This window comes from Pygoscelis adeliae, unplaced genomic scaffold (genome assembly GCF_000699105.1).
Source record: "Pygoscelis adeliae isolate BGI_AS28 unplaced genomic scaffold, ASM69910v1 Scaffold53, whole genome shotgun sequence".
Lineage (NCBI taxonomy): Eukaryota > Metazoa > Chordata > Aves > Sphenisciformes > Spheniscidae > Pygoscelis > Pygoscelis adeliae.
The window spans coordinates 346,220-361,069 of record NW_008824468.1 but is presented as its reverse complement, the minus strand read 5'-3'; the positions used below and the strand labels follow the sequence as shown (position 1 = coordinate 361,069).

At 39.4% G+C, this 14,850-nt stretch overlaps 1 protein-coding gene across 1 annotated transcript in view; it reads left to right on the top strand.

The window, feature by feature from the left end:
• Positions 1–14,850, top strand: part of POLA1 (polymerase (DNA directed), alpha 1, catalytic subunit) — a 208,145-nt gene that overhangs the window by 17,200 nt on the left and 176,095 nt on the right. Inside the window, exons 12-21 of the mRNA XM_009321121.1 lie at positions 2,431–2,505; positions 3,770–3,908; positions 6,892–7,052; positions 8,960–9,044; positions 9,852–9,913; positions 10,650–10,739; positions 12,373–12,489; positions 13,378–13,553; positions 13,970–14,099; positions 14,446–14,565. Of these exons, the coding sequence (XP_009319396.1) occupies positions 2,431–2,505; positions 3,770–3,908; positions 6,892–7,052; positions 8,960–9,044; positions 9,852–9,913; positions 10,650–10,739; positions 12,373–12,489; positions 13,378–13,553; positions 13,970–14,099; positions 14,446–14,565 (1,155 nt within the window). The remainder of the gene's footprint in view (positions 1–2,430; positions 2,506–3,769; positions 3,909–6,891; positions 7,053–8,959; positions 9,045–9,851; positions 9,914–10,649; positions 10,740–12,372; positions 12,490–13,377; positions 13,554–13,969; positions 14,100–14,445; positions 14,566–14,850) is intronic.

Here is a 14,850-nt window from a genome sequence, read left to right as displayed (position 1 = left end):
CAGTTACAGTGCTACCATCACGGACACGTGGTGGGATAGGACGTGGTTAAGAAGGACAGGCTGGGATGGTGAGGAGGGGGAGTCCCTTTTACATGTCAGAGCAATGGTAATGCATGGAGCCCTACCAAAGGAAGGGCACAGAGCTGGTCAAAAGCTTATGGGTCAGGATTAGAGGGTCTCTATTAGAGACTAATAGAGGTGACATCATGGTGGAAAAAGGAAAGCCAAAGCCCACCTGGAGTTGAATCTGGTGAGGGAGGCAAAGAGCAGTAGGAAAGGCTTCTATAGGTACAGGAGGACTAGGGGAAAATGTGGGCCTGCTGCTGAAAGGGACAAGGGATGTGGTGACAAAGGGCATGGAAAAGGCTCAGATACTCAATGTCTTCTTCACCTTGGTCTTTACTGCTAAGTCCAGCATTCAGCAATCCCTGACCCCAAGAGACCAGAAGGAAAGCCTGAAGCAAAGAAGACTTGTCGTTGGTGGAGGACGATCAGGTTAGGGAACACTTAAACAAACTGGGACAGACACAGGTGCATGGGACCTGATGGGATGCATCCATGAGTGCGGAGGGAGCTGGCTGATGTCATTGCGAGGCCACACTTGATTATCTTTAAAAGGTCATGTTGATCAGAGGAGGTTCCTAAGGACTGGAAGAAAACAGATGTCAAAGCTATCCTCAAGATGGGCAAGGAGGAGGAGATTCCAGGGAACCAGGGGCTGGTCAGCCTCACCTCAAGCCCTGGGAAAAGGTGGTGGAGCAACTAATTGTGAAAACAACTGTTTCCCAGACACACAAAGCACAAGAAGATGCTTGGTGTGGCTTTACAAAGGGGAAACCATGCCTCACCAAGCTGGTAACTCTCTCTAAAGAGATGTCTGGCTTGGTGGACAAGGGGAGAGCAGTGGCTGTTGTTTGTCTTGACTTTAGTAAGGCTTTCCACACTGTCTCCCGTAGCATCCTCAAAGACAAACTGATGAAGTATGGGCTAGGTAAGTGGACAGCGAGGCGGACTGAAAACCGGCTGCACTGCTGGGCTCCAAGCGTTGTGATCATTGGCACCAAGTCCGGGTGGCGGCCAGTCCCTAGTGGTGTACCCCAGGGGTCGATACGGAGTTCAATCCTGTTTAGTGTCTGTGTTATCGACTTGGATGATGGTGCAGAGTGTACCCTCAGCAAGCCTGCAGACAATACAAACCAGGGTGGAGTGGCTGATAAACCAGATGGGTGTGCTGCTGTTCAGGGGGACCTCAACAGGCTGGAGATGTTTCATGACCTACAGGAACTTCATCAAGTTCAACAAAGGGAAATAACAAGTCCTGCACCAAGGGAGGAATAAATAACCCCATGGACTCTGGGACTGACCGGCTGGAAAGCAGCTTTGCAGAAAAAGACCTGGTCATCCTGGTAGACACTAAGATGGCTATGAGCCAACAATGCACCCTCGCGGCAAAGGCGGCCGTGGACACCCTGGGCTGCATGAGACAGAGCATTGCCAGCAGATCTCAGGGAGGTGGTCCTTCCCCCTTTACGCAGCCCTGGCGAGACACATGTGGAGTGCTGTGTTCAGCTGAGCTCCCTGGTATGAGAAAGATGTGCACATACTGGAGCAAGTCCAGCACGGGACCACAAAGATAAATACAGGGGACTGGAGCATCTGTCATGTGAGGAGAGGCTGATAGACCTTGGACTGCTCAGGCTGGAGAAGAGGAGTTTGGGGGTGAGGGATTGGTGTTGCAAATCTTATCATTGTGTATAAACATCTGATGGGCAGGAGTAAAGATGCCAGTGGCAGACTCTTCTCATTGGTGCCCAGTGGAAGACAAGAGCATTAGGTACCATTTGGAACATATGAGATTTATCAGAACATAAAACACTTCTTTACTGTAAAGGAGGTCAGACTCTGGCACAGGTCGCCCAGAGAGGCTCTGGAGTCTCCATCCTTGGGGATATTCAAAACCTAACTGGAGAGGGCCCTGAGCAACCTGCTCTAGTTGACCTAGCAGTCGGCTGGACTAGGCAATCTCTGGAGATGCCTTTCCATCTCAGCCATTTTGTGATTTTGTGGTGGTCTGCAACCACCAATTCTCATGAGTATGTCTGAAGCCTGTGAATTTACAGAACGTTTCCGAGTTTCCTTAGCTATATTAAGCTTGTGTGTTTTTTGTTTTGTTATGGTTAGTATACTTGTAAGTCAATTCTGTAGAAACTCTTCATGCTAAGAAAACCTAAAGAGATTAAATACAGGTACTAAAACATTCTTACTATCTTTAGATGGTTATGATGAGTTGCAGAATTGGTAATATATGATCAAGCCCGTGATATCTGAGATGTATGTTTTGGCTGGCCTTTATTTCATTAGTTTTCTTACTGGACAGAATGAATATTCAGTTGAGAGATATTGAAAAAATGATATATTTGTTTTATACAGAAAGTGGAAAAATATTATGCTTTTGAGATCCCGGATGTTCCAGTAAAATCGGAATACTTAGAAGTTAAATATTCGGTGAGTATAATTAATCTGATGAAAGACCATAACCTGTTTTCTTACCTAATTAAGAATTTTATGGTTTTACTAAAAAATAATAATAATAAATTGCAGGATTTGATTTTTAGTAGCTAGTGACTGTACCTCTGTTGCAGCGTGTAGTTAGTTGCTCATTGTCTCATAATTTAAAAAAAAAAAGTTTTAATACCTAAGCTTGTGGCTTTTTTTGTTATCATTTGTATGTTGGTTAGTCCTTAACAAAAACAGTTCATTACCAGGTAACCTATAACATGTTGATTTGTTAACGTTAGCTCTATTTATGTAAATAAAGCATGAGGGGAAAAATACTTCCTGCAACTACTGCATTCCTCCCACCTTCTCCCCCAGTTACAATTTGCTTATTGATTTACAACAATCTGTATTCCCAATTATCCCGCTTTATTTTTTATCGCCTTGCCACTGAATCAACTAATCAGCCAAACAACCCTTTAGCTGTACTGGATCAGGGCCCAAAGTACTGTAAGGTGTTTTAAATTACTTAGTACCCTTAAATGTTTTGTTGAATCCGTGTCCAGAATATAGCCAATACCTCTGCTTACATGGTTCTTGCAAATAGCGGCTGGGTGAGAAAGACTTCTGTTGAAGAGCTGTAAAACTGAGAAGCAAAGATGAAAAAAAATTCCCATGAGAACATCAGTAGCTATTCTGAATTAGCAAAAATACTTGATTTGCTTTCAAATGTAAGAGACTGAGCAGTCTTGAACCTATTCGGTCAGTTGCTGAAATAATGCCTTTTTAAACCCTTTTTTTATACTAGTTCTAGGTGCAAAAGCAGCATCCCATAGAGATTTGCTAGCTCTCTCAAATTTTTCTTTTGTTGTGCAGAAACACTTTATCCAGTCTTTATATGACAGGCAAGATTAAAGCTGTAACTATCTAATTAAGCTTACAACGCGAGCGGTTTCTGTATTAAAATGGTCATTGAACATTGTTGTAGTCTTGGCTGATGATAATATTTCTCTCTTACATCCCAGTATAGATGAAGAACTTTTGCTTCAGTGCATTTTTACATTACTGTCCTGATTTTGTTATGCACCTATTTAAGTCAGTAGTGTAATTTCTTCAATTACTGTAAGGTATTATGGGTTAAGGCTTTGCTTGTGGGAAATTACAGTGATTTCAGGTATTGTGCAGTTTTGTTCAGGTGCTGTCTGAATATAGCGTGTCAACCTTGAAGACTTCTGTGGGGTGAAATGACTCACTGCCTTCTGTTACTTGTTAGGCTGAATGCCCTCGGCTTCCCCAAGATCTGAAAGGACAAACATTTTCACATGTATTTGGAACTAACACCTCTAGCCTGGAGCTTCTCTTGATGAGTAGGAAGATCAAAGGACCATGCTGGCTGGAAATAAAAAATCCACGTATGGTGGTTTGCATGTGAAATACTTGGTTGCTGGAAAATACACATAATTATCCACTGGGGGGAGGAGGGGAAATTTAAACTGTACTGATAAATTATCATTTTGTAAATTAACTTTGCAATTTATCTGTGTAACTTTCATTATCTAGTACAAATTGTAACTTATTCCTTTTCTGAGTGAGAGCTCTATCCATATACAGTTGCATACTGCACAGGTGAGATTATAACTTTGAGCGGCAGTCGGAGGGAACTATGCAGTGCCTAGCAGCTACTCTTTGGTGCATACCCTAAAAGCCATGTATACTGAGCTAAAATTAGTTTCCTAGAAATGTATCCCTCTTTCTTGTCTTGACAACTTCAGATTCGTGTTTTTTCTGCAAATGTATCTTTTTAAGAGCAAGCCGCTGCTAGATGGCTTTTTTGTTTGTGTGTTAGGTTTTCTTTCTGGCGCTTCGAAAACTTTGTGGTGCGGAGCTTTTTTAGTTTTAAATCCTTTCTGCCTCGTGAGTGGCATGCACCACTTATAGGTGGTTATGCCACAGTATTTTGGCTTGGTTAGAGCCCTTTATTCAATGCGTGCTGCGTATCCCCAAGAACGTAGGGAAGTTGATCATACTGGACAAAACCTACATCTATTAGTGCAGTCTCCTTGGGGCACTTGTAATATAGAATTGATAGTATTGAATGCTGACGCCAGGAGGGTTCTCCTCTTCAGCACCTCGCTCAGTCACTGACAAAGCTGATACCAGTAAGGATTTTGGACTGGAATAGACAAATCCCTGGCTGCCAAAAGACGGATTAGCTCTGATGGGTTTTCCACCAGACATTGGCAAGCATCGTTGTACTTCTTGGCACTGATTTTAAAGACCTAAGAGTGGTTTTTCATCTGCACTTTTCTCCCAGGAATTTACCTTGTATTTCTTTGGCATTTTCTTTCTTCACCTGAAAAGAGTCCAGAGCTGTTTTGTTCCTCATATCTGGTACGACAAATGTTATGGCAATGACAATTAACAGTTCAGGCAGTATTCAATTTTTCGTAATGCTGATGTGCATTATCTCCCCTTAGACTACCTTGCCTGAGCTCAGATACTGGTTCCAGCCCAGAGTTAAATGGTAAACGAAGGGAGCTCTCTTTTTCCCATTCCCTTATCTCCATTACAGCCTTCAGGTTCCAGAGAGAGTCTGTATCTTGATACCAGAATTGTTCATTTCACAACTGTGGCATGCCCACTCTGTTGAAAACTGTCTATTAAGCTGGCTAGTTATATTTATGCAAATTTATGTAGTCATTGCACTGGATTTTGTGCCCCAAAGCTGATTTGTGTGTGTGTCTAGTTTACCAGAATGTTCTTGCTTTCTTGTGTAGCTTCCCTTCCACACTTCCCATAGAGGGTCTCAGGGATAAGAAGTATACCTGAAAGGTTTAGAACAAGTGAGTCTCATTTGATCAGACTCCTACAACTTCTCCAAAAACTGTCATCACTATTCATAATGAATCTGTCTTTACAGTTTGACTATCATTGCTAGATAGCACCAGAGCTTTTCTAGAGCATCAGTCTCCAAACTTGTTAGATTGTGCACCCCGTCAGTAAAAAATTGAGCATGTACCCCCAATATATAGATATTTATTTATAAATTATATACATGTACTACTGTACTAATATATGATGTGCATTATAAAATAAACACAAAAATAGACATTAAAAAGGATGAGGTATGTGAAATAAACACTTTTTAAAGTATTAATTTTATTTATTAATGGTGCAAAAAATATTTTCTTCCCACACCCCAATGGATTGTCTTATACACCCCCTGGGGTTCATGTGCCCCACTTTGGAGACCACTGCTCTACAGAGTGCTAGTTGAAGCTCTGGTTGTGAAGATATTGGAGATCAAAGAAAAAAGGTGTTAAGCAATTGATCACCTGTCTTCCTTTGGAGAGATGATCAGTGTTTTATAAATGAAAATATTTTAGACAGTTACCTGTTTGCATTTAGAGCAAGGAAAAATAGAGAAGGTAAAATATGTGGGTTTCCAGAGAGGGGTCAAATAATTTTGTAGGGAGTAAGATAACTAGGTCTACTAACAGCTGTCTTCAAAAGGTTAATCCGTCAGAAATGCAACCTCTGCTTCCTGCTAACTGCGTGTAGTGAGTTACCTCAGCAGCATCTTTTGTTGAATGATCACTTTTTTTTTAAAGCAAGTGAAGAATTACAGACCAAAATGTTCAAATGATAATGGGTGGTGAATATGTCTTTCCCCCCCTCCCTCTAACCATCTATATAATTTTGTAGCTCTTGTACAATTTATGCCTAAATAGCTTTCTGTGACCTTCCTTACAGTTTAGGATAGCTTACACTACCAGGGTAGGATGAACTCTCTTTTTATGTCATCCCCCATCTCCTCATTTCCATAATTGTGTTTCTGAAGGACTATATCTAAATGAATTGCCCAGTGCATTTCAGTCAGTCATACGTTCTTGTTCTCATTTGATCAAAATTCTTTTGATTTGCACTCTGGCTGCCTTTTCTGTAGCGTTTAAGAAACTTCTGTGTAAATGAAAGTTTCACTTGTATTAATTTAATTTTTATGAAGCCTTCTTCCTTTGGATTGACTACAAGATCAGATGCTAAGAGGTAGTATGTTAATTTAGGTGGAATTATGCTCACTTAGTTTATATCTTTCTGTACTATGACTCTCTATAAAGCTGCCTGAAGTTTTTTTTTTTGCGTTGCACATCTTCCTGGCCTCAATACAAATCTTCCCTCTCTTCTTTGGTGTTAAAGAGCGCCTGGTGTAACTAGGCTTCTGACTGGGGAGTCAGGGCCCAGGGAGTTACCAAAAATTGGGCAGGATTAGTCTGGATCTTGGACTATCCCACAAGAGCAAAACATTAAAAGGACGTGCTCTGTGCAACAGTGCCATTAGAGAAACCTTACCTGTGGTTCCTGGAAGAATGAAGGTGGTTCGTGTTGTTTCCTCAGAGCCTTCAAATCAGTCAGTCAGCTGGTGTAAGGTGGAGGCTGTGGCCATGAAGCCTGGCTTGGTGAACGTGGTTACAGATCTTTCTTCTCCTCCTCCTCCTCTCGTGGTCATGTCCCTCAACATGAAGACCACTCAGAACCCAAAGACTCACCAGAATGAGGTAAGTAATCTGCTCGCATTTTGGTTTGGTTTGGTTTCATTCTTTGGCAGATACTAAAAATTTTCAAAGGCTTGGAAGAAGTTCACCTGATAAAACATACTGTCCTGGTGTCGGCTGGGATAGAGTTAATTTTCCTCCTAGTAGCTGGTACAGTGCTGTGTTTTGGATTTAGGATGAGAATAATGTGATAACGCACTGATGTTTTAGTCGTTGCTAAGCAGTGCCTATACTAAGTCAAGGACTTTTCAGCTTCCCCTACTCTGCAAGCGAGGAGGTGCACAAGAAGCTGGGAGGGGGCATAGCCAGGACAGCTGACCCAAACTGGTCAAAGGGATATTCCATGCCATATGATGTCATGCTCGGTATATAAACTGGGGGAGTTGGCCTGGGGGCGGTGACTGCTGCTCGGGGACTGGCTGAGCATCGGTTGGTGGGTGGTGAGCAATTACATCACTTGTTTTTCCTGGGTTTTGTTCTCTCTTTTGTTGTTTTACTTTTCATTACAATTATTATTACTACTATTATTATAATATTTTATTTCAATTATTAAACTGTTCTTATCTCAACCCACGAGTTTTCTTACTTTTGCCCTTCTGATTCTCTCCCCCATCCCACCAGGGGCGGGGAGCGTGAGCGAGCGTCTGTGTGGTGCTTGGTTGTTGGCTGGGGTTAAACCACCACATATGTCTAAGTATATTTACTGTTGAATAAACTTTCTGTGTTGTGGGCTTTCCAAAGAAATTTTTGCTGGGGTCTCACCAGCATGATAACTGTGGGTTCAGGCGGCCTGTTTGGTGAGAATATTTACTGTGACAGTGGATCCTACATATTTTTTTCAAGCCTTCTATTTTGTTTGTTGTGCATAATAGTTATAAATTAAACTGTCCCTAAACAGCTGTTAATGGAGATTTTTTTTTTTTTGGTAGAGCTAATCATAGGTTCTTGGTAAAATGACAGGGTTTTTCTGCTGATAAAACTCATTTTGAAATAGAATGAGAATTTGGTCTAAATCTTATAGCACCTAGTATTCTGCTGCAAGATCTTTCCTTTTCTTAGAAAGGAGGAGAGATGTAGGTGGCACTCTCAGTTGTGGACTGCAGACCACAATGTGTAGTTAGGCACATTTATCTGTTTTTTAACATAAGTCTCCGTAGCTTAGGAAGAGATTTAGTATTCACTAATAGGATAGGATAGGATAGTTGTTTCTGGCTAATTGAATGGAAGAAAAATTCGGCTGACAAATTTTTCAAGCAGAATTAATCTTCTTGGTGAAGTTAAAATTTGGGGGCGGGGGGGGGAGTGTGGAAAACTCCTGGTTTCTAGCCAACGTAATGAGACATATGTCAGGTACCAACACGACTCTGCTTGCCAAGATGTTTCTAAAGCCTGTCTGCTTTGTCTTATGTTGGGTTTTCCTGACCAGTGTCTGGGGAGCCAGGACGTCCTGCCAGCAAAGCAGGCAGAAGCATCCGTAAAGCTAATAGCTTCTAAACACTAAAACCTCTTGGTTTTTTGGCAGTCTTGACTGCTTGCTCAGGGGCAGCCCTTCCGGAGGCAAAGCTTCTGCATGCCCTGCTCACATCTTCCCTGCACTTCATAGGGAATCCTTTAAATTGTGGGGTCTGTTCAGATTCCGAACAAATTATGATAAAAGCAGAGTTTCCAAAATGAATTATTTTTCCTCTCAAATTTCTAAGATAATCATTTAGGAGTAAGTTCTGCTTTATTTTACTTGAGATCAATTGATAACTTCTTTTTAACTATTTATAGTTGGAATTCATTTTAAAAAGATCTTTTGTAGAAACAGGAGAAAAGAGATGAGGAAACAAAAAAAAAAAGAGGGAAGAAATGGGTATTGATAGTAGTCATGTTTATGAAGTTATGTGTTCTGTATCTCCTTGGTATAGATTGTGGCTGTTGCAGCTCTGATTCATCAGAAATTTCCTTTGGATAAGGCTCCACCTCAGCCTCCTTTTCAGACACACTTCTGTGGTATGTACTTGGAATGGTTTATGAGTAGAAAAATAATTCCTTTGGAGTTTTTCTTTTGTTGTTTTGGGTTGGGGGGGGTTGGGGGTGGTTTTCTTTGTTTGTTTGTTTGTTTTGGTTTTTTTAACTTCATTCTGTCACTCCAGCAATAATGGCTTAGAATAGGTAAGTGACAAAGTTTCAACTCCCAGGTGGGCTTTTCTCCCTATTTTTAACTTCACTGGTTGCTGACTTTTTATTGAAGACTTTATTGAAAAAATCTCAGTTTGAGATGATGCGAAGTAACCCTGCTCTATACAGTTTCCTATAGTTTTTATTAGTTTTACTTCATCGTGTGTTCTCTTGGATTACTTTCTTCACCCATTGATTTAGACCGTTTATTTACTGTCACTTAGTTATTTTTCAGTTCTAAACAGAATTTAAAAAATAAACATGTCACATTTATTTATAAACAAGTTTTCTTAGGGGAAAAAATCTCTCACAGCAGTGTCATTGTAGTAAGATCAGCTAAACCTTGAGATTCAGACCCCAGTCGGAAGTGATGAAGAGTGTTGAATGCTTGTGAGAGGAAGTTCTTTGGAAGCTGTGGACCGTAGTTTTAATCTCCAATGATAACCTCAAATACGACTGATTTAAATTGTCTAACACTTTATTAATTACTCAGTTATCTTAAAGACAAGTATTCACATAAGGCTGGCTTTTTAGAATTAGAGGTTAGTTTTCCGTAGCTCCCTTTGTTGTGGATGGATGCTTATGTGGAGGGTACAATTAAGAACATGTATGTAAGAACAAATACAATTTCTTTTGCAGTTGTTTCCAAACCGAACGATTGCATTTTTCCTTATGACTTCAAAGAAGCTATTAAAAAGAAGGTAATTTCATTTTGTTAGCCTTCTGATTGCAGCACCTTTTTAAAACATGAACTTTATGTTGCTTTGGGTAAGTTGTGTAAGAGAAATATTCAAAGGAATGGAATGATTATTTAATTAGTTTGCCACTCTGCAAACCTAAATCCAGGTATTTATTCTGTGTTGTAAAAACAGAGGGGTGTGTGTGATTCAGTACTGCTTTTAGTTGTGCTCATAAAATAGACTGTTAGACAAGAGAGTTGGAAAGGTTTTGCAAAGAGGTTACAATTGTGGTTCGTTTTCATTAAACCTGACTATGTACTTGTAGTAAACTGCGAGAATTTGTTTCTTCTTTCCTTGGAGAGTAAAGTCTGTCAAAATTTAGAAGACATCCTTTCTAAAAGGGCACTGGGAGAGCTGGTAGAATAATAAAATAACCTATTTTTGTTTTTCCTCTGTTTCTGTGTGATCTTAAGCCTGTGAGTGAAGGATGCACATGGAACATTTTCCTGGTGTGCTTGATTCTTAGGAGGCTCTTAAAATATCACTAGACACCTGCATACAAAAGCAAAATGGAAAAAAGCCTCTGAGAAAAGCTTTCTGTGTCTATGGGAGTGAGAACAAAAAGCCTTGAATTATAGAAGGAAAGGGAGAATTCTGTGGTGCTTTATTATTGTCTTGTAACTAGTAGGGGAGAGGAGATGTTTCCATTTTAAACTTATTGGGTCACTGAAATCAGGTGCCCTCTTGCTCCTTTTAGAATGCTAAAATAGAAATTGCTGCAACAGAGAGAACACTGCTGGGATTTTTCCTTGCGAAGATTCACAAAATTGACCCAGATGTTGTTGTGGTGAGTAGTTCTGAGACTTTGAGAGTTAAATTAAAGCATATTGTCAGTTGGTCAGCTTTGTTCTTTTTCTTTTGTTCCCTTACAGGTTTTTTAATGTTTATCTTAGACTGCCTTATGAATTGAATTTGCTTATAAGACAGCAGGTATACTTTGATACAAAGATGATACAGAATTTTCCCTGAGAGCATTTTATACATCCTATTATTTCCCATAACATCTAAAATAGGCAGTATTTCCATAGTACCTGAAACAAGTATTTTTTTTTCTTTACTCGGAAAGACTAAACACAACATAAAAACCCTTGTGATTTTCTAGAAAAATGGGAACTCTTGGTATACTTAAGGGTCTGTTTCAGTTCAGATGCTCATATAATTTGTGTCACCATTTAGATTGTGTTTGTGCTGTAAATCAAAATGATAACCTATACAAATCCACGGGATCTGAGCAAAGTTTTGTAATAAGCATTCTTATGTTTTCTACTGTATTGGCAGCTGCAGATTTATTATAATTACTCAGTTTCTTTTTTGTTACGTTTGATTAATGTACAGTCCTGACTTTCATTTAATGAAATTTCAAAGACAATTTGAAGTTGGTTATAAATCTGAGGTTGGTAATATACAACTTGTTATTCTTCTGTAGGTAAAGACAGATAATTAAGTGGTGGGAATAGGATGAAATGGGCAGTCAGGTTCCTGATGTTTTCAGCTCAGTGCGGCTGGTATCTGTTATCACCCTACAAGCTGAGCTTCCTGGTGGTTATGGGAAGGAATCAGGGGAAACACTGCAGCCAGTGGTTTTAAATTGAAGATGCCAGTCGTAGGGGTGTGAGAGCTCTGATCCTAAAAACAGCAGAGCTGTGTTAGTGCAGTTTAATTTGCACCTGGTTTAATTAGTGCTGTTGAAAAACAAGCTATATCAACATAGGTAGGATGCCTCTACTATGGCTTTAATGCTGCTGCTGAATTTAAGGAGCTGCTTCTATAGCACAGTATTGCACTACACAGGTGTATCTGATATGGTGAACCTGCAGTTCCTGGTGACTGAGTGGTCCACATAGACTCATGTTCATCAGGGTAGCATTTTGCTTTCAGTTGAGGTTACAGACCAGTGTCATCAATGTCCTTAGTATTGTTTAAACTTTGCAAATACTGCTGGAGTACTTTGATATGTTAATATTGGTGGTAAGGTGGTCTTGTCCAGATTTAACAGCTATGCCTGTTGTAGTATCAAAGGAAAAAAATTACATTATTTTGGTGTCAATACTGAGACTTGCATGGATGGAGAGAAAAGGAATTACTCATAGCTAAGTTTATATGCTGTATAAAGAATATTGGGTTTTTTCTAAAAAGCTTTAAATCCTAATCTCTGGTATCGAAGTGTAAAGCTGAATTGTGTGTCCTGTGAGCAGGTTATAGAGCTGATTTTGGTATTTTGCTGAACAGCATTGTTAGTGTTAAGACTAATGAGTACTGTTGATGAACGGTCTCTTAGTGCTTTCTATGAGAGAGAGAGATAATGCCATCAATTAGTTGGAAAAAAAACACAAAGGGCAAAGGAATACAGAGTGTGTGTAAGTCAGTCTTTCAATTTGCATTTGTTGTAACCTTTTTTTGTTGTTTTTTTCTGCTGCAAGGGTCATAATATTTATGGATTTGATCTGGAAGTGCTGCTTCAAAGAATTAATGTTTGCAAAGTCCCTCACTGGTCCAAGATAGGTCGACTAAGGAGGTCCAATATGCCAAAGCTTGGGGTAATAAGATTGCTCAAGTCTTTTAAGCTCCTTTATGTTGCATGTGATTAAAAATGAATTAATTTTGATGAGAAGTTGTAAATGTGACACTGATGTATTTTGACTGTTGGTCATGCTGGATTTCATGTGTCCCAGATCAGAAATGATGAGTGTTTATATGGCTTTTATTACAGTAATAAGCTAAACTAATTTTCAAGTTAGGCTAATTTAGTTTACATATCTCAACTAGATGATGGTAATGACAGATTAATTGCAATAGTCTTTACTGTAACAGCCTTTGTCTGCTATAACTGTAAAATGAGAAAATGTAATTTGGATTGATTGGTGAATCATGCTATAGAGAGCTGCTAAGTTAGTAATTTTGTAGTTCTTAGCACGTATTTGTTCAGAGGACATGTGTGAGGCTTGGAGTATTGAAGTGCTGAACGTGGCCGTGTTCTTGCCTGTTCCTGTCCTTACTGGAGGGCAGGATGAGTATTTGTGTGTGGTTTGTTCTGTGACTTTTTCGTCCTGCTGTTAGTACAAAAAAAAAAATCCTTGAAGGAAAAACAAAATCCACACCCATGTTCTTGTGGGGACTATTCTAATTAATAAAGAAAAAAAAATGCGTAACAGTTTAAGAATTATAGATCTACTAGTAATGACAGTTAAGTATCTACTTCTTAATATCCATATATACTGAAAGATACCATGGATTGATTCCTTTAGGGCATAATTACAAAGCTGACTATTAGTGGCATTTAGTAGAGTTTTTAGAGTATTAGAGTATGTAGTGACGAGCTGACTTGACTGAGTCCTATAAGCGTATATTTTGGATAGATGTTCTTTGTTAATGTTTGTATGTTTCATTTTGTTTGGGTTTTTCTGTCCTTGGGTGCTGTGGTTAAGGGTCGAGGAGGGTTTGCTGAAAGGAATGCTGCCTGCGGTCGAATGATCTGTGATGTAGAAATTTCTGCTAAAGAATTAATTCGTTGCAAAAGTTACCATTTGTCTGAACTGGTCCGTCAGATCTTGAAAACGGAGCGGGTAACAATTCTACCAGAGGAAATTCAAAATATGTACAGGTATGTTGCTGATCTGTGTTTTTAAACCTTCACTGGAAAGTAGAGGGGCTACTTTCCCGCTATAGAATTTCATGCTTGCTTATTTGGTTTGTCATGGAGATGCTGACTTAGCATACTGGTATTTGAAAAGTAAAATATTATCTTAACAGTATTTTATAATGTTTCAGGCCACTGGTGGGTGGTGGCTTATTATGTGTGAAGAAAATCGATTTGTGAGAGCATTGGTTTAGATACATAAATAGGATATGCAAGCTTGAGTTTTGCGGGTTTTTTTTCAATTAAAAGACCTTGCTGAATAATTCAACACTGGTGTGCTACAGATACCACGTGTTCCACACTTCATATAGGTGTAAACTACTGCAGAGTACAAAGGAGGCTGATTTTACTTTACTAGGCCATCCCCCTTCTTTTCCCAGTGATTCTCCTCGCTTAATGTTCATGCTGGAAAACACCTGGACAGATGCCAAGTTCATTCTCCAGATCATGTGTGAGCTGAATGTTCTGCCACTGGCCCTTCAAATAACCAACATCTCTGGGAATGTCATGGTACATTTTTATTATTTCTGTCCCCCCTCTCCCCCCGCATTGTCCCACAAAAACAGTTCTGTGTTTTCTGTGTTTGATTTGCTGGTTTTAATTTGTAAACGCTAAATGACAATATATGATGCTGTAAATTTTTTGCTGTGATGAGTGTGAGAGTCTTGACGATCTAGTCAAGTAATGTAAAACTTCTATAAAAATATCACATTTGAGTTTTGTGCATGGTGATGACACAGAATTATGGTAATGCTAGGTGAACTTACAAATAGTTGAAGGACGTAGCTTAGTCTATTTTTGTATGTCAGTGTTTTCTATGCTTTGCTTCAAATTCTTTTTTTGCCCCTCTCTATAGTCGAGGACAATGATGGGTGGACGATCTGAACGTAACGAGTTCTTGCTGCTTCATGCATTTCATGAAAAAGACTACATAGTGCCGGACAAACAAGTTTTTAAAAAGCTTCCGCAGAAGCTGGTGGGTCCAGTTTTTCTCTTTCCAAGAATTTTTATTAAAAAGAAAAAAACCATTCTTCTATCTTTTGCATATTACTGTTCTGTGAGAGCATGAAAAACCCAAACATAGCCAGTCTTAGATATAACTTAATGTTACAGCTTATGCTTAATTCAAAATTTTTTTTGTTGTTGTTGAGTTGATAATGGAGAAATGCGTGGTTTAAAGGGACAATGTAACACCTTTTCCATTGTATCACAAGTTTATGGTAACTCAGTTGCTCTTTTAGTTTAAAATTGAAATAAGCTA